This window comes from Danio rerio, chromosome 21 (assembly GCF_049306965.1).
Source record: "Danio rerio strain Tuebingen ecotype United States chromosome 21, GRCz12tu, whole genome shotgun sequence".
NCBI classification, from domain to species: domain Eukaryota; kingdom Metazoa; phylum Chordata; class Actinopteri; order Cypriniformes; family Danionidae; genus Danio; species Danio rerio.
This window is the reverse complement of record NC_133196.1, coordinates 33,599,506-33,625,000: the sequence shown is the minus strand read 5'-3', so window position 1 is coordinate 33,625,000 and position 25,495 is coordinate 33,599,506. Positions and strand designations below refer to the sequence as shown.

At 34.8% G+C, this 25,495-nt stretch overlaps 2 protein-coding genes across 2 annotated transcripts in view; one reads left to right on the top strand and one right to left on the bottom strand.

Moving 5' to 3' along the window:
- pgap2 (post-GPI attachment to proteins 2) overlaps positions 1-16,508 on the top strand; it is a 49,881-nt gene extending 33,373 nt beyond the window's left edge. The window contains exons 6-7 of the transcript XR_012396534.1: positions 9,724-9,904; positions 12,711-16,508. The gene's annotated coding sequence lies outside the window, so the exon portion shown is untranslated. The remainder of the gene's footprint in view (positions 1-9,723; positions 9,905-12,710) is intronic.
- rhogb (ras homolog family member Gb) lies at positions 11,501-25,249 on the bottom strand. The gene is made up of 2 exons (NM_200040.2): positions 25,137-25,249; positions 11,501-13,313 (listed from the first exon to the last, which is right to left on the bottom strand). Exon 2 carries the CDS (start codon positions 13,280-13,282, stop codon positions 12,707-12,709), a length of 576 nt encoding a protein of 191 aa, NP_956334.1. The 5' UTR covers positions 13,283-13,313; positions 25,137-25,249; the 3' UTR covers positions 11,501-12,706.
- Between the last annotated feature and the right edge of the window lie 246 nt (positions 25,250-25,495).

Sequence of the window (25,495 nt, the reverse complement as noted above, 5' to 3'; positions counted from 1 at the left end):
AATAGAGCTACGCATAGAGCTGCACATACAGTAACAGCTCACAATACAACCTTCATTTATCTTTAAAAAAACACATAATGAATGAATGCAGGAGAATGTTATCTTCTGAGATCTTCCTGACCCCAGAGCTCTGCATGCCGTGTGTACAGATTAATGAAAGTTTTAAGCAATGTTTGCTGCTTTTGTACTGTTTGTCTTATTAAAAAGTAAAATCGCTGTCCATTCATAATCCTCTTTTCCTTTTCTTTAATGTGTTCAAAATAAAGAGAATTTTCCATTGCAGAAATGTCAGGCTCTGCCATCTTCTTTTCTGCCTCAATGTGAATACGCTCATTTTAATTCAGCAATTTTTTTTAAGTGAATTAACTAAACTAAACTCCCATTACATTTTTAACTCAAATGATATTATTACTTAATTTTGAGAATGCGTTACTTTACACATTACTGAGAAACATAATAATTTTTTACATAACTCACGTTACATGTAATGCGTTACCCCCAACACTGATGAGCATTTCATGTTTTTCAATGCTGTTTGCAAACGTCAGCAGAACTGTTTATTTCATATTATTACATTTTTATTAATCTAACGCTTCCGCGGTTAAACCCAGTTAACAGTGTTGTGTATAAAAGACTGTGTCACAGGTTCATCTTAGTTCTAGAAATGGATTCTTTCAGATTTTAATCAGACCAAGTTGCTATTTTCAAACGTATATATCAAATTACAGAAAGAACAACTATTATGACTTGGTACTGATTTATTTTGGGCTTGATAAAGTAACTAGAAAGCAAAGTAATTAGTAATCGGATTACTTTTTACATTAAGTAATTAGTAATGTAATCCAATGACAGTTTAAATGTAGTGTTCAGTTATTTGTGACCTACTAGTTTTTCTTGACCCAACACTCACCCCCTGTAAGCTCCTCCAGTAGCTGTGGTTTACTAAAATGGATCAAGACGCAGGTGTTGCGCTGAGACTGAAAAATTACAAACAAAAGTCATACAATGTGACACTGTAGAGATGTAGTGATACTATTTTTAAAGACAGAGTATGAGTATTTTATTTATTTTTGGTTCTTGGCCTTAACGATATCTTGACTTTTTTTGGGTGGCAATTTTCCAAATAATTTTGACGGAGAGCTTCTCTTTAATTATGAACAACAGTAACTCACTCAAACTGTTTGATTTTTCTGCTCGTTGCACAACTAATCTTTACAGTACCAAACATAGGACATAATAATAATAGTAATAATAATAATCTTCATCATCATTTCCAAAACTATCTGCACTAAACAAAAGTTTATATCGCAGTGTTTTACCACGCATGAGTTAGAGCTTATGAGTTTAGTTTCGAGTCTGAAAGCGATACCAGGATCGGTGCATCCCTATGGCATTTTATCAATATTTTATTTCCTTAAAAAAAGCAACAGGCAGTGCTAGAAGCTCACCAACTGCATCCATTTGACATCAGGTGCTGCTCACCTAATATAAAGGCATCTTTCACCATAGTGCAAAATTAGAGTACGTTTTTAAACATGTTAATGTTGTTATAAGGTTGTTTTTCTGCTATACAGTCAAAATTTAAATTGAAGACAAAATGATTATCTCTCCTATCGTTTTAATTATTATATTTTTATTATTTCCCAAGTGCTATTTAATGTGAGTATTTTTTTTACATTACAGTTTCATAACACATTTCTACTGTCTTTGCCATAATGACAGTACTTACAGTTGAATTCAGAATTATCCCCCCCCCCTGAATTATTCGCCACCCTGTTTAATTTTTCCCCTAATTTCTGTTTAAGAGAGAGAAGAATTTTTCAACACATTTCTAAACATAATACTTTTAATAACTCATTTCTAATAACTGATTTATTTTCTCTTTGCCATGATGACAGTAAATAATATTTTACTATATATTTTTCCAGACACTTCTATACAGCTTAAAGGGACATTTAAAGGCTTAACTAGGTAAATTAGGTTAACTAGGCAGGATAAGGTAATTAGGCAAGTTATTCTATAATGATGGTTTGTTCTGTAGACTATCGGGGAAAAAAAATAGCTTAAAGGGGCCAATAATTTTGACCCTAAAATGGTTTTTAAAGAATCAAAAACTACTTTTATTCTAGCCGAAATAAAACAAATAAGACTTTCTCCAGAAGAAAAAATATTATCAGACATACCATGAAAATTTCCTTGCTCTGTTAAACATCATTTGGGAAATATTTAAAAAAGAAAAAAAATCAAAGGGGGCTAATAATTCTGACTTTAACTGTATTTATTTTCTAGTTATTTTGTAAGATACTAGTATTCAGCTTAAACTGCAGTTTAAAGGGCTAATTAAGTTTAAATAGGCAAGTTAGGGTAATTAGGCAAGTCATTGGACAACAGTGGTTTGTTCTGTAGCCAATTAAAAACATGTATTTCTTAAGGGGGCTAATGATTGACCTTAACCCTTTAACTGCCCCACCAAGAAAAAAAATGTTTGGATTGCATTTCTTACCTCCTAATGTCACTAGTTAACACACTTAATGCATTTTTTTAAACACACCCCATAATATCTAGAATACAAACCTCTACCAAATGGTTGATAAAAGTACGGGAATAATACATATACTATGAAAAATCTGAAAATATGAACTGTAAGACCAATTTATTTAAAAACATAATTATAATAAAACATTTTTGAACACTAAATGATCTTTTTTTTTTGAAGTATGCCATGAAACATTTCCGATTCTCATTTTAACATGTTGTTTTCTTTCTTCTTCTTCTTTTTTTTTTTTTTTTTTTTTACAATAAAGCCAAAATCAAGTGTAGTAGCGCAACAGGAATTTTTTTTTTTTGTTTTGTTTTTTTGTTTTTGTAAACCAACAATGCTATGTGTAAGCCAGTATTTAAAACAGACGTTCTTTGGTAGAGAAGGCAGTTAAAATGTTAGAAATGGTTTTAAAATGTTAAAGTTTTATACTAAATTTTAATGAAAAGAAAGGAAATTCTGGAGTGAAGTAGAGAAATTTTCATTGCTCAGTTAAGATTCATATGGGATTTTTTTTTAAAGAGCTTATGATCTGCCTTCAACTGTACATGACAATAAACCATGCATGTTACAGTTTATTACTCATGATAACTTCTAAGTTAAGGGCTTTCACATTTATTATGTGTGACAGCCTTCAACTTTAAAGGAATGATCAGTTAACTTTTGAACCCCTGCTGAACAGAATCCTGTTTCTTTGTATCATGTTTCACACCTATTATATTATGCCTGGTGTTATTTTATTTTGGTCCCTGTTGCACATTTTGTTGACTAAAAGTTGCATTTGCAACTGTGGGCCAATTACTTCTCATTTGAGTATTAGTAGACTGTCTGCTTAATATCTGTTGATACTGCTTCTTCAACATTTATTTAACTATAAGAAACTCTACAAGTACACATCAGCTACACTAACCCTAACCCCAACCTAACAGTCTACTTTTAATCTATTGAGAATTAGTTGGCATGTAGATGCAATGTAACCTAAAGGGCGCCAATTTTACCCCTTTTTCAAGATTTAAGAAAACGCCCACTGTTCCCACATGCTTGTCAGAGTGTGTCTCAATCTCTGCCTCGGCTGCCTCAGATAAACAGCACAGTGACAGACATGAAGGAAGCAGATCTTATGTTACATTTGTGAGAAACACCACAGTAAGAACTTTCCCAATGATTATTTGATGTATTTGTTGTGGAGTTGATTCAAGCCTTTCTGCAAAGATGAGTCACACACAATGTCGTTACAAAGTTCATGCACACACACAGACCCACACACACAGCATGTGCATTTCATTTTGCACTGTTTTTGCATGCAAATGTGACAGGATACTCGTTAACATCCACTGCTGTATGGATATGCGATATGTAAATGTACAAAATAAACCTGATTTAATGTCCACAAACTGGGACGTTTTAAACTTGTAAAACTCATTCTTGATCACATTTGGTGATGATTAATGATCACAGCAAGCTCAACAGATCTTTGAATCCCAGTTGCTTTGCGCATCTCCTGTCTAGTTGATATGATTATATGTGTTACTATGACATGTTAGCCATGTTAATACCCGGCTGTCAATCAATTCAGTGGGCGGAAAAACTGCACTTTTATGTTGCGTTGCGGTGGGCCTCAAAATGGGAGGCAATTGGATCCTATTTTAATTTCAAGAAATCTATAAACACTATACCTGCACACAGTTCTATCTAAACAGCCTTCAAAAGATGACTTTCATCATAGGTGCCCTTTAAATTCAACAAAATGCATTAAAGAAACTGTCAAAATAAAGTGATACCTATGTCACTGATTGGATGAACAAAGCATATGTCCCCTTTATGTAAAAACTGATCCGGTACAGTGCTAAGCATTAATTAAGTACACCGCATTTTGAAAATGAATATTTTTTTATTCATTTCTCAGTGAATATAGACAATAGATTTTGCTGCATTTAAATAAACCAGATTTATTAAACAGATATATTTAATAAAGTAATATTTTAGTCACTGAACATTACTTTAGGAATATGAATTTAACACTCATGCTAAATATTATTTAAAAAAATAATACTACAAAATTCCAACAAATCTTTTTATATATTTTTAGTTTCTCTTGACTTTTGCTCTTTTATGAAAGCAATTTTTAAAATATTTTTCTATAACATAAACTTGGTTTATTTTATTTTGTTTTTTTAGATTATCTCCAGATTTGGCTTCAGTACTAATTAATCTAATGTGTATGCACAAATACAATATTGTAAAGCTTCCTATAGAAGATTTTTATTAATTAATTTAATTATTAATTTAAATGAAAGACGGTTTGAGGGGTGTAGGGCATCACTTATCACCATCTTAAAAATAACAGTAACTATTGCGCATATTCCAGTTTCTGTTTTGTTATCAAGTTTTTCCAGAATGGATTTTTCAAACTATAAAGGTAAGAATGAAGCAGTTTCCCTTAAAATTGAACAAGTTTTACCTCAGATTCCAAAAAGACGATTCAATAAACAAGCTGTGTTTGCATAATTGTTCAAAGTATGTAATTATAAGCCAAAACACTTCAAATATAATTTGAATATGACACTTTATAACTATGATGTATTGCAGTAAAATTGTTTTAGCCATTATGACACATTGATATACCACAGTTAAAGTATGGTTACTGTAGTAAAACCATGGATAATTTGTGGTTACCTTGGTTTAAAATACCAATGTTCCTGTGTTTAATTTTAAACTTCTAAATAATTGTGAAGTGTTCAGTTGCACCAAGGTGAAAGTGGTTTTAAGAACCGTGTAAAAACCAGTGAGCAAACGCCAATGAACCTGTCTTAAATTAACCGTGGTTTTGCTACAAATAAAGACAAAAGCCCATGTTTTTGTGTACTATGCTAGCCACATCTTAGCTGTGGTTTTCCTACACTTACCATAGTTTAACCGTGGTATTTGTTGTAAAAGTGTGGTTACACTCAAAATCATGGCAACTGACCACATTTATACTAAAAATATTTTCCAAAGAAGGAGTCCACTTATTGTCAAGATCATGTTACTTCCTTGGTCAGGTTTGGCACAAGTACAGTTTCTAAAAAAAACTGTCTGAACAGCTCTCCTGTAATCACTACTCTCCTGCTAAAGCTTCAGGTGTGTGAGAGAGAGAGAAAGAGCAGATATCAGGATTGCTCTGTTAGCCTCTATATGTTCAGTGTTGTGTCGCTATCAAAGTCAGATAGGGAAATGATCTGGCACACCTGTATTTAAATCCACTATGCTGCTTCCTCCTTTAGTCTGCATATGACTGGATTGAATAGTAATAATAATAATAATTATAATAATAATTTAAAACAATTGCACCTAGTAATTATTTAACATTATAACGCTTAATAACAATTCAGAAGTCTGTGGTTAGTAAAAAATAAATTCTTAAAATAAATTATTACTTATATTTAGCAAAACCACTTTAAAGGGCACCTATGAAGAAAATCATCTTTTGTAAGCTGTTTGGACAAGACTGTGTGCAGGTATAGTGTGTCCACAGTCAGCTGGGGTGATATAAAGACAGTAAGTCTCTTTTTTTAATTTCCTGACGTTAAAATAGAATCCAAATCTCTCTCATTTTGAGGCTCATCTCAATATGAGGTAGGAGTGTGGTTTCCCCGCCCACCGAATTGATTGACAGTGGAATATTAAAAGGTCTCCGTAGTATCAGATCCACAAGACAGGAAGTGCGCAAAGCAACTGGGATTGAAAGATCTGTTGAGCGCTCTGTGATCATCAACCATCATCGAATGTGTTTAAGAATGAGTTTTACAAGTTTAAAACAATTTTAAAACAGTGCATGTTTGTAATGAATTACAGTGATTTTTCCGCCTTTATCACCACAGCCGCATAGTGTCAGTACAATTATAAAAGAAGATGCTTCAATCCCGGTTTGTAGACGTTAAATCAGGTTTATTTTGTATTTTAAATAATGGCAATCCATACAGCGATGGATATTAATGTGTATGCTGTCACATTTGCCATGCAAAAACAGTGCAAAGTTAAACGCACCCGCCATGTGTGTGTGTATGTGCGTGAACTTTGTGTGACTCATTGTTTGAAAAAGGCTTGAATTAACTCAACAGATACAATAAATAATCATTGGGAATGTTCTTGCGGTAGTAATTCTCACAAACGGTACATAAGATCTTCTGCTTCATGTCTGTCACTGTGCTGTTTATCTGACGCAGCCGAGGCGAAGATTGAGGCACACTCTGACAGGCATGACTAGCAGGCAACAAAAACAGCTACATTGTTTTCAGAGCAGAAAATCTAATATTCTGAAAGGTATAATAAATTATCTGATGGGTGTTTTAACCTGAAACTTTTCACATTCTGGAGACACAAAAGACTCATCTTAAATCTTGAAAAAGGGGTAAAATAGGTGCCATTTAAAATGCTACCAAATGTGAGAGGAAAAACACAAAATACATCTATTTATGGAAGAATAAACAAGAATATTTTTTTTCAAGCATGTTTATAACACCCTGTTTCAATTGTAATACACCCTGTTTCAATTGTAATAAAATTTCATAATATCATTTTATTTTTTATTCATTAAAATGTGCCTAAGCATGAGGACTTATTTTTAAAACATTTAGAACAGGGGTGTCCAAACTGGGTCCTGGAGGGCCGGTGTCCTGCATATTTTAGTTCCAACACCAATTAAACACATCTGAACCGGCTAATCAAGCTCTTTCTAGCTATACTAGAAGCTTCCAGCAAGTGTGTTAAAGGAAGTTGGAGCTAAACTATGCAGGACACCGGCCCTCCAGGACAGAGTTTGGACACCACTGATTTAGAATGATGAAAAAATTGAAATGAATCTGGCTTGAAATGACAATTCAAAATTCTTGTAGATGTTAAAATGAAGCTGTTTGAATTTTATTAGGATACAAAGTGGAATCAAAACACTTTTCTTGGGACAAAATAAATTGTATGAATATTTAATGTGAAATTGTCTTGGGGAAATGACAATAATTTAGTGATATAAAAAGACATCTAAAATAAATGATCAAATGTTATTTGAAAAAAGAAGTTGAAGGATGTTTTGAAATGTGGAATTCCAAAGAAGTGCAAGTCAATGTTTTCTGGAGGAATCAGGAATGTCGTAATGCCGCGTCAGTCAGATAAAACTACCCTTTGAGAAGCTGAGACAGGTTTAATGTATCTTCATGGGACAGAAATGACCCTCCTTTCCATCAGACTGACTGATCGGCTCTCAGCTCAATGCTTGGAAAATATTGCTTTCACATGACTGGGATTTCTCATGCATTAATGGCCAAGAGAACACACACACACACACACACACACACACACACACACACACATACTCGCACACATGACTTTAACATCACCGTATGATTCATGCATGATATGAATCAACCGTTCCTCCTTCTGCTGCGAATGTTTAACCCTCTTAATGCATTTGAGACAGTTTTGGTATTGAAGGGATGCTTTTTAAACCAATTATTTCAAGATTATACAATTAATATAATCAGATAATTTTTAAAAATACCTACGCGTAATACCTATGTATTTGTGCCAATATTTATCCTTTTCACCCTATATTTTTCACATTTTCAAGACAAAATTTTGTGTTCAGCATTATTTATTTTAATATTTTACTAGATATTTTTCAAGATACTAGTATTCAGCTTAAAGTGACATTTAAAGGGTTATTTTACTTTTAGTTAATTAGATTAACAAGGCAGGTTAGTGTAATTAGGCAAGTCAATCAAACACACCTGAACAAGCTGATCAGTGTTTTCAAGGTCATTAGAAATCTACAAGCAGGTGTGTTTGATTAGAGTTGGAGCTAAACTCTGCAGGACACCGGCCCTCCAGGACCGAGTTTGCCCACCCCTGATCTAGTGGGTCTCTGTTGTCTTTAATGTGAGCGTTCGCCATTTCAGGAGGCGTGGCTTTGGACGACAGGGGAGGGATGTATTTAAAACTAAGTGGTTAGCATTTAGGCAGATCACCTACTGCACCTTTAACTTCAGCATTTTATTCAGAAGGAAGCCTTTGTCCTTAATGATTTATAGATTTTATAAAATGATGCACTTCATTAAGATTTCACCACCTTGGAATTATAAGGTTCTATCTGCGTTCTGAATGATTTTGAGTTATTGAGCTTCAAAGTTTTTGTATTCCATAGCAAACAGTATGTGTGTAACTTTGTTTTTTTTTTTTTTATAAAAAGACTTAAAATGTAAACAACTTATAAAAAACATCCCACACTGAAAAAAATTATATTCAAAGATGATTCCTTGGGTTTACTCAATTTTTTATACATTAAGTGGTTGTAAACAATTTATTTGTGTTGAATTTAAACAAACAAATTAAGTTAAACATTATTCAATTTAATTTGTTTGTTTAAATTCAACACAAATAAATTGATTGCAACAGTTCTGCATGCAACACTTTTTTTCAGTGCATAATGTAAATAAGTTGTCATTTAATAAGAATATGTGAGTAACTCAATTTTGAAAAAAATGTCAGACAGAACCTTTTATGATACTGATTTGTGCATTAGAATTCCTTGGTGTGGTTCAGGTGTCATTTTAAATTTCAAAGAATGTTTACAAATTTTGTAATTAATCAAAAAAGGAGAAACGTGCAGTAATATTAAACAAACTAAAAGCATTCGAAACTTGGCCATTTGTCTACATTCTCACATTATTTTCAAATACGAACTTATGGCAATTTATCAGTACCAAACAGATCTGAAATATGAAAAACGTGTGCTGATTTTGAATGCATTAGGAGGGTTAATAATTAACTTTAGCAAATTATTCAGAAGGAAGCTTTTGTCCTTAATGAACCACAAAATCTACTGCTAACTGACTAAACATTATACTCAATAAACTAAAATAGCTGAAATTAACATACCAACAATTGAATAATTAGCCTTTTCACAACAGTCTGTGTGCATACAATACATATATCTAAATACATTCATCTAAACCAAATAAATGAAAACAAACTCTAAACCTCACCTCTCACCTCTAAACCTTTGAAATCTATAAGCCAAACCGCATTTTTGACCAAACCGAAAGCGTTCTTGCTTTACTTTAATGGCTCATTTAGGATTGTGCTAATTACATCCACACAAGCTTTTCCCAAATCAGTCATCTAGTGAAGAAAGTGCCTTGTTTTCTAATAAGGTCCAGAGGCCCCACCCTGGAGCACAGAGGAAGAGAGGAGCGAAGAGCTGAATGGGACGCAGTGCATGCTGGGACCTCTGCTTCCTGACGGGACGCCACTGCCAGATACTTTCCACACCACAAGGAAGTAAAGCCGACAAACTGACAGCCAACAGCACCCTCATCACACAATTAAGATCAGGTATGGTTCGCACACAACAGACCTTTTTCTCTTTTTTTGGCATTTCACTGGCACTTCTGCTATTGAAATCAACAGTCGAGTTCTGGAAGTAGAAATCCTGTTCATTTTGTCTATCGGGAAATCAAATTTGACTCATCAATCATAAAGACAAACTTATGAAATGTTGAAATCTTCAGTTGTTAAATGATGATATAGGCTTCTGTTCAAAGCAGTCAGCTTACTTTTTATTCATTCATTCATTCATTCATTCGGCTTAGTCCCTCATTAGTCAGGGCTCGTCACAACGGAATGAACCACTAACTAATTCAGCATTTGTTTTATGCAGTGGATGCCTTTTCAGCCACACTTAGAAATTTTTATGTATATATTTATTTTAAATCCTGTTCAGCTGTAGAATTTCTGTGAAAACTACATTACCCACGATTCTGCTGAGAAATCCACCAATCAAACACTTGCAAGAAGCAAATAGCAGCAAAATTACATTTTAGCTCCGCCCCTTTCAATACATATATACATACATATGTGGATATGTTGCATAAATTAAATCATTCATTCGTTAATTTTCTTTTCAGTCCCTTTATTCATCAGGGGTCACCACAGTGGAATGAATCACCAACTATTCCAGCATATGTTTTATGCAGTAAGATGTCTTTTTAGCCACAACCCAGTACTGGGAAATTTCTATGTATATATTTATTTTTTAAACCCTGTTCAGCAGTACAATTTCTGTAAAAACTACATTACCCATGATTCTGCTGAGACATCCACCAATTTGACATTTGCAAGAAGCAAATAGCAGCAAAACTACATTTTAGCTCCGCCCTTTCCAATTCCGTCTAATTGCACTCTGAACTGCTTAGATATTTGTACATACATGGAAATGTTGCATAAATGAAATCATTAATTCATTTTCTTTTTCGGCTTATTCATCAGGGGTCGCCACAATGAAATGAACCACCAACTATTCCAGCATATGCTTTACGCAGCGAATGCTCTTCCAGCCGCAACCCAGTACTGGGAAACTTTTATGTATATACTTATTTATTAAACCCTGTTCAGCTGTACAATTTCTGAGAAAACTACATTACCCATGATTCTGCTGATTCATCCGCCAATCAGACACTTGCAAGAAGAACTACATTTTAGCTCCGCCCCTTCGTGGTCAGTCTAACTGCACTCTAAACTGCTTAGATATTTGTACATATATGGATATTTTGCGTAAATGAAATCAAGATCGTTAAATTAATGGTTTCATGTTTTTCTGTAATTTTATTTGCATCCTTGACAATGCTTTATGGCAGTGTTTGTCAACCACGTTGCTGGAGTACCACCAGCTCTGCACATTTTCCATGTCTCCTTAACCAAGCGCACCTGATTCAGATCATCAGCTCATTAGCAGAGGCTGAAAAACCTGTAATGTGTGCAACAGACAAAGGAGACATCCAAAACATGCAGTGTTGGTGGTCCTCCAGGAACGTGGTTGAGAAACACTGCTTTATGGGATTGTAGTTTTTTTTAGTGTAGTTGTATTTGTCTTCTTGGCTTCAAATCAAAATTTGAAAAGTTGTCATTTTTTTTATATTTTTATATATATTTTTATGTTACTGATGGTATTGTATTACTGACTGCTTCAACAAAGGGAAAATGAATAGGAAAAATGCTTCCAGAACTATTGAAAATGTGGACATTAATGCACACAATATTTTTATATTGTAAAAGTCATGCATTAACATCATTGTTTTAAACAAAAGAACTGCTTGCTTTTACTGCTGTCTCACACTTTTAATGCAAGAATGTTATAGATAGACCACTAATTACATTAAAGGTCTGTTCTTAATGACAACCCAATGACAGAACACACATGCCATGAGCATAAAAAGCTGAATTAGTAATAATACACAAGTTAAAAAACAATTCTCAGATATGTGTTTTTGTAAACACTACAGAAAATTAAAAAGTCAATAAAGGAATAGTATTAGTAAGTCACCAAACACGCAAGAGGAACTCAAACCATTTTCATCTGAAATGTATTTAAGGGTTCATCTCCTCTATATTGTTTTTCATATTATTTAGATACCATAGAATGGTATCCAAATGTTTAGTGGTCTAATGAAATGCCCCCAAAAATGTTCTCTCTTCTTAAAAATAAGTATTTACTTAAAGAAAATTCAAGCAAAAAGAAAAAAATTGTTGCTAATGGGGGTTTCAAAACAGTGTAAAACCAAATATTTGACTTGATCTTGTGTTAAACAGATAAACGTTGGGTTCAGATGGCACAATATCAGCCTGATTCTGATCAATTGTAAACCACAGCAAGAATGCTTGAATAGATGGATCTTGGATCTGGTCCTGACAGAACTAGACTAGCGTGTTTAATTATTGTTTAGTCATCCAGTGGGGTTTGTCACACACTTGATATTTACCTACAGAAGCACAGAAGATTTTCTGCACTGACCTTTCTAACATGATGACAAAATGGCTTAGGGTTTCCAGATCTAATATTCTGATGTTTCCTCAAGCTTTGTTTTGCGTAATCACTAGTTCTGCCTTCTTGATGGTATCACACACATCAAACATAGTTAAAGATGGCATACAGTTTTCACTTCGGGAGTTTTTTTGGTTCAAGAATTTAGGAGTGTAAATCAAAAACAAACATAACAATCATAAAGATATTGTGTAGTCTGAACCCGGCGCAAGACTGTGCTTCCTGGTCATCATTGACTACTATTCCATAGCATTCCCACCATTCCTATGCATTCCTCTGCGCGTAATTGAATTAAAATACCTCTATCCTCTGTATTTTCAGAGGAGTATACAGGGCTTCTTGTTAGCCACGGGTTGAGGACTAAGGTAGGCACGCACTGCGTCTGCAAACACGTCCTTGATGCCGTCCTGACTGAGTGCCGAACACTCACGGTACTTGACGGCGTGGATTTGGCGAGCCAGCGCTTGACCCTGCTGGGTCGTGATGGGCGCCTGGTTCTGCTCCTTCAGCTTCTTCAGCACGTCGGCGTCATTGCGGAGATCACTCTTGGTTCCCACAAGCAGGATGGGCACGCTAGGACAGTGGTGTGTCACCTCCGGGTGCCACTTATGCTTGATGTTCTCGTAGGACGGAGGGCTGGAGATGGAGAAGCAGATGATGAAGACGTTGGTTTGAGGATAGGACAGCGTGCGAAGGCGGTCGTACTCCTCCTGACCCGCGGTGTCCCACAGATTGAGGCTGACGGTACGGTTGTCCACGCTGACCTGGGAGCTGTAGTTGTCGAAGACGGTGGGAATGTACTCTTTGGGGAAGGCGCCGGTCGTGTAGGAGATGAGCAGGCAGGTTTTTCCCACCGCTCCGTCTCCCACCACCACACACTTGATGCTCTGCATGATTGAAAGATGTGTCCTTGACTTCAGCAGTCTGTGGAGGAAGAGACAACACTGTGTTTAAAACTGCTCAGTGAAATCTGTTGCAAATCTTAAAGTTAATTAGGGCTGGACAATATTGGAAAAGTTTTCTGTGATATACAGTTAAGTCCATAAATATTTAGACATCGACGCAATTCTAACATTTTTGGCTCTATACACCCACACAATGGATTTTAAATGAAACAAACAAGATGTTTAACTGCAGACTGTCAGCTTTAATTTGAGTATTTACATCCAAATTAGGTGAACGCTGTCGGAGTTACAACAGTTTGCATATGTTCCTCCTACTTGCTAAGGGTCCAAAAGTAATTGGTCAGAAAAATATGTATAAATCAAACTTTCACTTTTTAATACTTGGTTGCAAATCCTTTGAAGTACGGAACACAAAGACATCAGCAGATGTTGGGTTTTATCCCTGTTGATGCTCCACCAGGCCTTTACTGCAACTGTCTTTTGCAGCATGTTTTGGGTCATTCTCCATCTGCTCTGTAAAGCACTGTGCAATGAGTTCTAGAGTATTTGGCTTATTATGAGCAGAAAATATTGCCAGAAACACTTCAGAACTTATCCTGCTGCTCCTTTTGTCAGCAGTCACATCATCAAAAAATTCAAGAGTACCAGTTCAATTGACAACCATAAATGCTCACGCCATTCCACTACTACCACCATGCTTCACTGCTTAGGATCATGAGCAGTTCCTCTCCTTCGCAATACTCTTCTCTTACCATCACTCTGGTACAAGTTGATCTTGGTCTCATTTGTCCATAGGATGTTGTTCCAGCACTGTGAAGGCTTTTTAGAGCTTCAATCTGGCCTTCCTGTTTTGGGGTTCACCAATGGTTTACATCTTGCAGTGAACTCTGTATTCATTCTGGTGAAGTCTTTTGACGGTTGACCCTGACGCACATACACCTACCTCTTGGAGAGTGTTCTTGATCTGGCCAACTGTTGTGAAGGGTGGTTTCCTCACCAGGGACATAATTCTTTGGTCATCCACCACAGTTGTTCCTGTGGTCTTTTGTTTCTTTTGGTGTTTCTGAGCTCACTGGTGCGATATTTCTTTTTAAGAATGTTCCAACATGTGCCCATCTAATGTTTTTGCTAATTCTTTGATGGGTTTGTTTTGTTTTTTCAGTCTAATGATGGCTTGCTTGACTGACAGTAACAGCTCTTTGGATCTCATCTTGAGAGTTGACAGTACCTGTTTCCAAATCCAAATTGATCTCCGACGTTACATTTACATTACATTACATTTTTGCCATATCGCATATTGCCCTAGCTTAAATATCTTTATTTGGAATCATTTTAGATTGATTGGGATGATTCTGTAGGACAGTGAATCTACATAGAATATAATAAATGATCTACAAGCACTGATAAATACAATAAAAAATATAAAAATGAAATAAACAGTGTTTTATTGTTTTCCAAGGAGTTTAACAGAATTCACAAATACAGTAATTGAATAATCAAATTGAAAATAATACAGCATAATCTTTATAATTGTATAAACTAAATCAAATTAATATCGTTACAAATGGAACGATTACTTAGAAAACAAATCCTCATACAGTCACAGACCTCAAAAACTCATGCAAATGATGAACTATAATCCCGAATCAACACTGCGTTTCCTGTGATGTGACTATTGCGAATGATCACAATTCGATATTAATGCTGAATAAATTAACTACAATTGTGCAGCTCTAGACAGGATTATCTTTTTTTAAAAAGTATAAGATAATGTTGGCATGCATTTTCACCTCAACTCAGATCAGTCTGCAAAATATTTGTTCCAAAGAAAGGAAGTGAAACAGTATTCATACGTTTTCAAAAAGCCATTCAGACTTTTGTATTTGCTGTAGTGTTTGTCATATGAAAGCAAACACCACACTGCAGAGATGAGAACAATGAACATTTTTATGAGTAATTATTTTTTTATTATATTTGTTTTTTATTAAATGATCAACTATCTGAAATTAAAAGAGTTTAAGTGATTTTTTTTTTTTAATTGACTAGGGTGTTACATGATGCTGCTTTCAACTAAAAACAAAACAAATCTGCCTTTTGTTTACATCAGGGTTGTCAAACTCAATTCCTGTAGGGCCACAGCCCTGCACAGTTTAGTTTCAACCCTGCTCCAACACACTAAAGCTGCGGTCACACCGGGCTTTTCCTCCCATAGACTTCCATTCATACACACGCGAATGCGTCAGACCGGAAACGCAGGGTTCATGCATTAAGTTTCGCAGGTTGCTGCGGTGCAAAGTTCAAGCTTGGTGAACTCTGACCTGCGAAATCGCATCACTTGACTTTGTGAGACCAATCGAGGATCAAAACATGATGTCTCTGGACAGAAATTTAGAATATGGAGCAATCGCTCGCTTTTTAAATGTCTAACAATCTTGTTTAATCCTGCCCTTTTTCACAGCGCCGCACAACAGAATATCGCATGCTCAGACTCTAATGTGACTGCAGCTTTACCTGAAGGTTTCTAACAAGCCTGAAGGACGCGATTAGTTTGATCAGGTGTGTTTAATTAAGGTTGGAACTAAACTGTGCAGAACTGCATCTCTTCAGGAGCTGAGTTTGACACCTTTGTTTTACACGGTAGATGGTTAGGGACCTAAACACATTTGTAAATTGAGTTTCAAAGGTTTTAAAAGAATTGTGTTTTTGTGAAATCTGTGTTGTCATACTTGTGTTTCATGTATTCAGTCTGGATGACTACAAGACAGTGTGTGCACAGGTGCATAGTGTTTTTTACGAAGTGATATTATCCCCTATTGGCCTGACATGAATGTCATTGTTATCTGTGTGTACACAGTATTTAAAAAATAGGGCAAGGAAACCTTTTTTTTATTATACATGTCCTTGAAACACTATTCATTTTTTATGTATTGTGTTGTTAATGCGCATTTTTAATAAAGATGACCCTGGTCACAGATTCTTTATTGTTATTCACAATTGTTTAGCAGAACCGTTCATAGTCATCGTTACAGCCAGTTAAAGGCAACCCTAAAGTGGGTCTGTGTCTGCTCAGAATTCAGTGTAAAAATGCTATATGCCGCATTAAACGGTTCATGTAATTACAAATTTTTGAAAATGTATGTCTTCAGGTTTGAATTATGTGCTGCATTGTAACTTTTGTGTAAAGATGTCTAAAGTAAAGGTTTTATCTAACAAGCATGTGTCCAAAGACATTAATCTTATTTGTTTGCTGTTGTTTTGATATCATTTATTCAAATAAATACAAAAAAAATTGTCAGCATATAAAATACTGTTTCCGGGTCCGAGCCTCTACTCATTTGATTTGAGAAAATATTCATTTATGACCACTGTTTAGTCCTATCACACATTAAACTGAATTTTATAAAAAATCATGGTGTACACATACACAACAGTCTTTGGATTTGCTTTATCCCAGACATAAAACATGAATTACTCTTTGGCCATCGGATATTAGGCATGGATATATATATGAATAAAAAAAAAAAAATTATATATATAAATATATATATATATATATATATATATATATATATATATATATATATATATATATATATATATATATATATATATATATATATATATATATATATATATATATTAGGGATGACACAATTCTCAATATTATATTAAACCGCTCTGACTGTTTGACTGTTTGTGTGTGCCTGTAAGTCAACGAGCTAAGATGAGGAAACTCCTCTCCGCAAGTAAATATTCAATCACTATGCTCTAAAGTTAGGAGGCGCTTAACCATCATTCCACACTTTAACATGGCGAGTAGCGGTGAAGTAAGGCAACAATAAGCGGAAACGCCGGATTTCTCACCACACTGCATCTTTCAAATCTGCTGTGTGAGCACATTTCGGTATTGCCGTTTTGTATAATGCCAAAGAAAGAAAAATTGTTGTGCGAGCATTGTTTTACACGTATAGCCTGCTCAAACGAAACACTTTCAACATGACTGCACATCTGCGGTGCCATCACAGCAATATCACCGTCTGAAGGCAGGATAGCAAAGAAGATAATAAAGTTCTCCAAAAAACAACAATCCCTCGCTGAATTCTTAAAGCAAACATACCCAACTGGTTCAGAGAGACGCACTTTTTTCAGCACCGAGATAATTAAGATGGTTGATTTATGTTTACTAAAGTACAAATATGTTTGTTTGAAATGGTCAATTTATGTTTATTAACTTGAATGAATTTGATAGGATTTGCACCTATCACAAGGTATTACTTTGTCAAAAATCTTACTTCCGAGAACTTTTTTTCGAACATGGCTCTAGATGACATCATTAAGGGTGGAACTACTTATATGGAGTTACTTCTCATAGTAAAGAATCCTCATTAACACATTTCAATCAGAATAATCTCAAAGCTTTGCTATCTAAAGATGCCTTAAGTAATGGTTTTATGTAACAACAGCAGTTCTGAGCATGTGACCATAAATCTCATTGGTTTGCTATAGTTTTGATATTATTTATTCAAATAAATGCAAAATTAAAAAACTATCAGCTTGTATGAAATACTGTTTCCGGGTCCAAGCCGCTACTCATTTGAATTGAGAAAGTATTCGTTTATGATGACTGTTTAGTCATATCACACATTAAAGTCAAATTTATATAAAATCATGGTGTACACAACACTCTCTGGACTTGCTGCATCACAGACACCAATATTTGAACAATTTATAAAAAATGAATCACCTTCTGGCTGTCTGATATTAGGCATGAATATATATATATATATATATATATATATATATATATATATATATATATATATATATATATATATATATATATATATATATATATATATATATATATATATTGTGATAGTGATATTCGACAGTATTACAATGCTTTGTAAACGTTTATTATTATCATTTGTTGAGTCTTTCCATTTCGCGTGACCACACACGTAACAAGTGGATTTGTACATATCACAAGGTATTACTTTGTCAAGAAATCTTACTTCCAAGAACTTTTTTTCGAACATGGCTCTAGATGACATCCTCAAGTAAGTGTGGAACTCCCTATATGGCCACTTCTCATAGTAAAGAATCCTCATCAACACATTTCAATCAGGATAATCTCAAAGCTGTATCTTTCTCTTATCAGTATTAAAAATGTATTTTTGGAGAAGAGATGGAATGTATAGGTACTTAAGACTGATACTAGATTGGGCAGAGTTATCATGACACCCCCACTTTATAATTGAATGTAAACAGTTTTAAGTATTTAAATTGTTCTGGCAAAAATACTGCCAGTTTTAATATTAGTCATAACATTAAAATCAGCATGTTAGTTTTAGCCGTTACTTAATACAATGTTTTTACTTATTTTACTTATAGTCAAAAGTTACTAAATAAAATAAATGAAGGATAGGTGAACAAACATTTTAGAATTTACAGATGTATGAATCGATCGGTGGAAAGAAAGATTTACACGCATGCAAAGAAAGGGACACAGAAGAATGGTTTACGGGAACCTATAATTGTTTGTTCATGCAAATGTGCAGCGTGTTGAGGTCATTTCAGTCTTTATAAAACAACGTTTTGAATATACAGTCAGCTTCGTCCAGTTCCTTCTACTTCCCCTTGCAGTTTAACCGATAAGCTGTGTATATATTACGACACAATTGAATTCTCAATTGCAAATGAAGGGACTATGCATTCACCTTCTCAGAAATGAACAAAAAGGAGCTTTTGTCCTCCATATTTCTGTTCTTACCCAACATTTGAATTAGATACAATGGAAATATGATCAGTTCGGGTCATAAATATGGCTCTCTTTGGGAAATAAGTTGTGTAACCTAAGATTTAACACAACATTTGCATGCAGGAAAGTTTCAAAACTAACTCTATTAGGTTTCTGTGAATACTGAGCGAGAATAGGATTAATACTCAACACTTGGGAAGGTGCAATTTCTGTTTTTAAAAGGAGCAGTAAAGTAGATTTATTATCGACTTTTTGCCCATTACACTGCTGAAACTGTTAATCAAAGTACTTTCTAAGTCCTTCCACAGCTGTTTTGGACCTCTCGTGTTATTGCCTGCTTATAATTAAAATTTTTGATACATGATAAGCTGTTTCCTCAATAGTTTGATCATGACAAGCAGGCCATCTTGCTTGCAGCAGAATGTGAGAAAGATTTGCGCTCTCACACATCAACGAGAAACTCAGAGCTGCGGCGTTACGAACCATACAGCTTTCAGTTCTCTCTTTCTTTCTCACTTATTCCAAGAGTCTGGCAGATGTTTGACCCCAGGAGAAAGGAGTGAGACGGACTCTGCCCAATCTCCAGAGACGCTTAGAGAAAGAGAAATACTGAGAGCCCAGCCCTCTTCTGCAAGGCGTTAGCCAATGTGGTTAGTGAACCAAGAGCTCAAAGATACAGCACTGGTGGAGTCTCTTCTGTCACTTACAGCAGGGCTTTGTCATATCACAACAGCGATGATTAGCAGAAGTGCCGAATGAAACAAGTGCAACAGAATCCAATGCTGCCCCTTTTCTAACTGTGGTCTTGCAGTTTAGCTGCTTTGTGGTATTTGTTTGAGTAGATGTTCAAGATTGTGGCCCTAAATGTGTCTTGTAGCACTCGCACTGTATCAAGCAGACCACACAAATAAATGACGGTAAGAGTTTAGCTTAGCTTATCAAGTGTATTTACTGAACAGAAATGGATGTGGATACAACAAAACTAAATGCAGCGATGACTTAGATAAGTGCACAAACATGCAAATAACAATTCCATTAAAGTCCTTCACCACACAGTAGCTATATAATACAAAAAAAGACAGAGAAAAACCATGTTGGGAGTTCTGGTGTATGTGCGTATATGTGTTCGTAATCAACCTCACTGAACCAATAGTTGTACTCCTGAGGGAGTAAATAGTCTTTTGTTAGTCAAAAACACTCGAGTCCCAGTCATTTAATTTTGAGTATCTATCGATAACAAAACTGATACTTCTATAATACATTAAAAAAAAATAATTTAAAAAGAGCGAAGAAACAGATCCAGGATGTTCATTATTTTTTAATTAATTCATCTTGTTTTAACATTCAACAACTCTGTTAAAAACTGAGCACTTCTGTGAAGAAGCTTGAACAATCAAGGAATAAATAACATCAATTCTTCACTTTTGGACTTTAGTGCAACAGTAAATGTTAAAAAAAATCTAATATAAATACAAATAGCTCCTCCAATATTGCAAGTTTACATATCTCACAGTTTGCTATGGCAATGTTGTCCTCATTAACTTTATAATACCTCCCGACTGCAGACGTACTCGCGCTTTCTGCTTAAAGCTGCTTCCATGTTCTACTTTGCTGGCATTTAACCAATAGCAACTCTGCAACCAGGTGATGTCATGCAGCACGTAACTCTGTGCCACAACATAACTTTGTGTTCAAAGATAAAGAGAATATATACATATATATTTGAGTCCTGATCGGGAGGTAACGTCCAATTCCATGTCTGAAACCGCGTAATTGGGCCGATTTCCAATCACGTGATCAGAAATTTAAATGAAAATAATGGGGTAAAATAATCTGCCATATTTTAAAGACATGGCAGGAAATTAAATGGACTTTAATGCAGTGCTTCTTGTCTGATCTGGGACCCACTTCATATCGTATATCTTAACAGACAGTGAAGATCGCTGATTTTTAAAGAAATCTTAAACGTGACAATTTTGTAATGGAAAGAAAGTTCACCAGAAGCCTTTGGGCTTCCTGGCTAAAAATTAAAAGTCTGTGTGCATATACATACTTTAAAGTGCTTTAAAGAAATCAAAATATAAATGTTTATGTTGCTAGCGCACATTGTATTTCTTTGGAGCACAATAAATCCTTGGCTGTTAATCCACTGAAATTTTGATTTTGTTTTGGTAATCTTTTAAAGTCTGACCATTTGCTTCAGCGTTTGATATGGCGGTCCTTCTCTAATGACTTTGGCCACAATTTTTTTTAACCACACCCCTTTACTGTTTGTTTGCTATGAGTAATTGATGCACAAAAAGAAAGCCACACCCCCCACTCAATATTCTGTTTCAGTGGGCTTATATGTACAGCTAGTGTTTTTCAGTCACTGTTTTTTAACTTCCTGTAAAAGGTTTATGTGATTATTTTCAATTTCATAATGTTCCTTTTACAGCGTCGATGTTGTAATGTAACTCAAATATAATTAGTTAATTACACTTAAGCATCCATTAGGCTGTTAAAGCGTAAAAAGAGAAGAAAGACTGCCTACATTAGAAACAGGCTAGCACAGAAACTCCATTGAAATGACTAGGGTAAGTAAAATTTTTATACTTTAAAGACATGGTGCTGAAAAATATAATTTAATCCAGTGCTTCTTGTTTGGTCCGACAGCCAATGACAATTCACCGGAAGCCCTGAGGCTGGCTGGCTAAAAGTCAGTGTGCATATACCCCATTAGAAGTACATTAACTCACTGAAATAAAAGTCTTAGCAACTTTCAGTTTATGCAGACTTTAAAGATGATTTTTCTCAGTTTAAAATTTTTTTTTACCGTCAGATTCCAGATCTTAAGAAAAATGTTATCTTGGCCAAATGTATTTCAATCCTATCAAACCATACATATATGCTAAGCCTATTTATCCAGCTGTCAGGTGATGTATAGTTCATTTATTTTCCTTTGTCTTAGTGCCTTATTTATCAGGGGTTACCACGGCGGAATGAACTGCCAACTATTCCAGCATATATTTTACACGTTGGCCACAACCCAGTACTGAAAAACACCCATACACTCTCACATTCAAACATAAACTCAAACACTAAGGTCAATTTTGTTTACCCACTTCACCTATAGCGCATGTCTTTGGGCTCTGGAGGAAACTGGAGCACCCAGAGAAAACCCACACAAACATGGAAAGAACATGCAAATCCCACACAGAAATGCCAACTGACCCAGCTGGGACTCGAACCAGCAGCCTTCTTTTTGTGAGGCTATAATGCTAACCACTGAGCCACCTTGCTGCCTGTTTTGTAGTTCTGGATCACAAATGTAAGATTTTACAGATCGCCCATTTGAAAAAGCAGTAATGATCAAAGACTACTACACATATTCTGTTTTTTCTTTGCTTATAGCAGTTATTTCAAGTATTACGATTAACTCCGAACCGAATGATGCAAGTCACCAGAGGAACAAAAAGGGAACTTACACTAGGTTGCAAAGCATGCAGAAAGAAATCAAAACTAGAAGTGGTCAGATACATTTATCCCTCCTTTTTTATTCTCTATAGACACTTTCATCATAAACCCCAAGTTAAGTTTGAAGCTTCAGTGTTAGTGTAAGGTTCTAACTAAGCTTATTCCTCTGCAGTTGCATGTGGAAATGAAAAAAAAAAACGGATCATGGGAACTGTCACCACAACTTATGACACAGCAAGTCACCATGTTTCCAGTGACTCATGGCAGGAAAGCGCATCTCAGAGAGACCCTTGTGTCATTGCAGATATTCAGCTGTTTTGTAAACGCATTTTCACATTAGGAAGATGACAATAGCTGCTTTGAGAGCAGTAGAAATGTTCCCACTCGCAGATTACTTTACCAACAACAATAACGGAGTAAAATATTGTGTTTCAAAATATGATAAAGCAAAAATAACTTCTCTAATATCTGCTGTTTGTTACTGAAATAAATATCCTTCTGCATGGCTCTCTTGGAGTTCAAAAATGAGGATGTTTCTTAGTTCCTTGTTTCCTCTGGAAAACCCAACTGCCCTTTTCTGTCTTTTTCTCCAAATTTGCATAATTTCCCATTCATTTTCTGTGTGAACTGTATTGTTGCAACAGGCATGTCCACATTTTCACAGAAAAGACTTTAGTGAAACCCCAAGGTTACAGTTTGTGTGTGTGTAATAAAGTACAATCCATCATATAGTTAATGAGGTAACACTTTACAATAACAGTACATGAACAATAATGTGTAAATATGTAAACGAAACATTAATTAATAAAGATGAGTTAATGTATGCGCTAATTATGAACTTACTTTAACTACAACATGAGTCACATGAGTTCATGTGTTAATAACGACTACCTTAATTACTTGTTAGTACATGTTGTTAATTAATGTATTAATTAACATTTATATTAAGCTAAATGCAACCAACATGAACTTATGAGCTGTTGATGTATGTTTATGTCATGACTTTACTTGTAGGGGTACATCTTCATTAACTCATCCTTAAAGATGATGTGCCCCTCCAAGTAAAGTCATTGTATAATTATACATTAACATTTCATGAATTCATGGTTAAATTAAGCATAACTTAATGTGGTAATCAATACATTAATTACTGCGACTTGGGGAAAATATCTAATTGCCACTTTTTGACATATATTGCGATTTGATTACGATTTAATTTTGTAGTCAAGTTTCAGGTCAAGTCATGGCAACAATTCTGTGACAGCTCTTAAAATTTGCCTTTTTTGTGTATGTGACTTTGAACCCAAAATATTCCCACATTACTGATGTTCTGTTTTTCTTTGATATCAATAAAATTTTTTATTAAAATTAAAATTTTAATTAACAAAAATATTAATGCTTCTGAAGCAGCAGATGCCATTAGCCCAATTATCTATGCTTTCATGTTTGATTTTGTTTTTTATTGTGGGCGTTCTGCATAGTTCGGTTGCGCAATTCTGATTGGGCAGAACAAAAGTGTGCACACTCAATTGGCTAGTAAGACTATCACACACAGATGGCAATCACGCATTTGCTCTTGGTGGAGGAAGTGAAATAATACATATTTCTTGTCACAGCCTCTTGCGATGAATTAATCACAACGTTTTAAATTGCTATTCGATTTTGATTAATCACATAGCATGTACTAACAAGTAATTAAGGTAGCCGTTATTTACACATGAACTCACATGACTCATGTTGTATTTAAAGTTAGTTTACGATTAGCGCATGCAATAACTAATCAGTGGTTAATAATAAAGTAATGTTTAGTTTACATATTAACACATCATTATTAAATGTTACCGTTTATAATATTATCAATATTACGATTTACTATATATAATATATATTATTTATTTACTAACATATTATAACAATCAGTTAATACTGTAATAAATATGTAATAATAAATGTATTGCTCATTGTTATTTAATATTAATGCATAAACTTAAAAATTAAACAATAGTATGCTACTATAATATATAGTAGTTTCAACTCATAATCAAATTTGTGTGTCATGATGAATTAAATAAAAATCAATAAATTAAAAAAGGAATACATATTCACTAATAACAAAGAGTTTCTCATAATAAACTTATGATTGAGTCTTATTAGAAGTAGGAAATGTATAATGTGATCATATAAAACAATAAAACATTAATTTCTGCTACATAAATACTAATACACAGTCACATGCATGTGAATGAGCTGCTAATTAGTAGTGGATGTGTGTTTCCTGATGTAAATTGTTCTGAATGAAAGTTCAGAGTGCAGTTGTGCTTGTCAATAGTCTTATTGACAGTGCTTTACAGTACTCGTGTGTGTGTGTCTATGGGAGTGGCCCTTATTCCTGCTCTCTGATTTAAAAACACCCAAACCAATATTTAATCGCGGTCGAAAGCGAGAACCTTTCGGGATATTTGGTCAAATATCACGCAGTCCGAATTATTGACGCGCTTCAAAGCTTTTTCACATGAACAAACAAACTTATGCACCAGTAAACACAGAAATAAACAGTTTTTCAAGTTATGCGCTATATATCACACACACCTATAAACACTATTGTCAAACTAAAACATATCTTACCAAACATATCAGACGCTCTTGAGGACAGTAATCCGGCGGCTGTGGAAGTTAGTAGTTGAAGTCTGTAGGACGCGAGTGTGTTCACCCCTCAGAGAGGAAGTTAATGGCTTAACGGCATATTTGAGGAAGTTTACCGAAGTAAATGCGGCTATGACAATGTTTAAGAGGGCGTAGCAGAGTCTGTCTACACCACAAGCGCGCTCACACTTTTATCAAGCACTTCTCTCGCGTGCACACTATCGGCTCGGTTGACTTTAATGGGGTTTGTCGCGTCTTGTCGTTCATTCGCTTGCTGTGCAACACGGGGAAATCCCGTATCATCATACCTTAATGTTCAAACTACCTGAGCTGAGAAGACG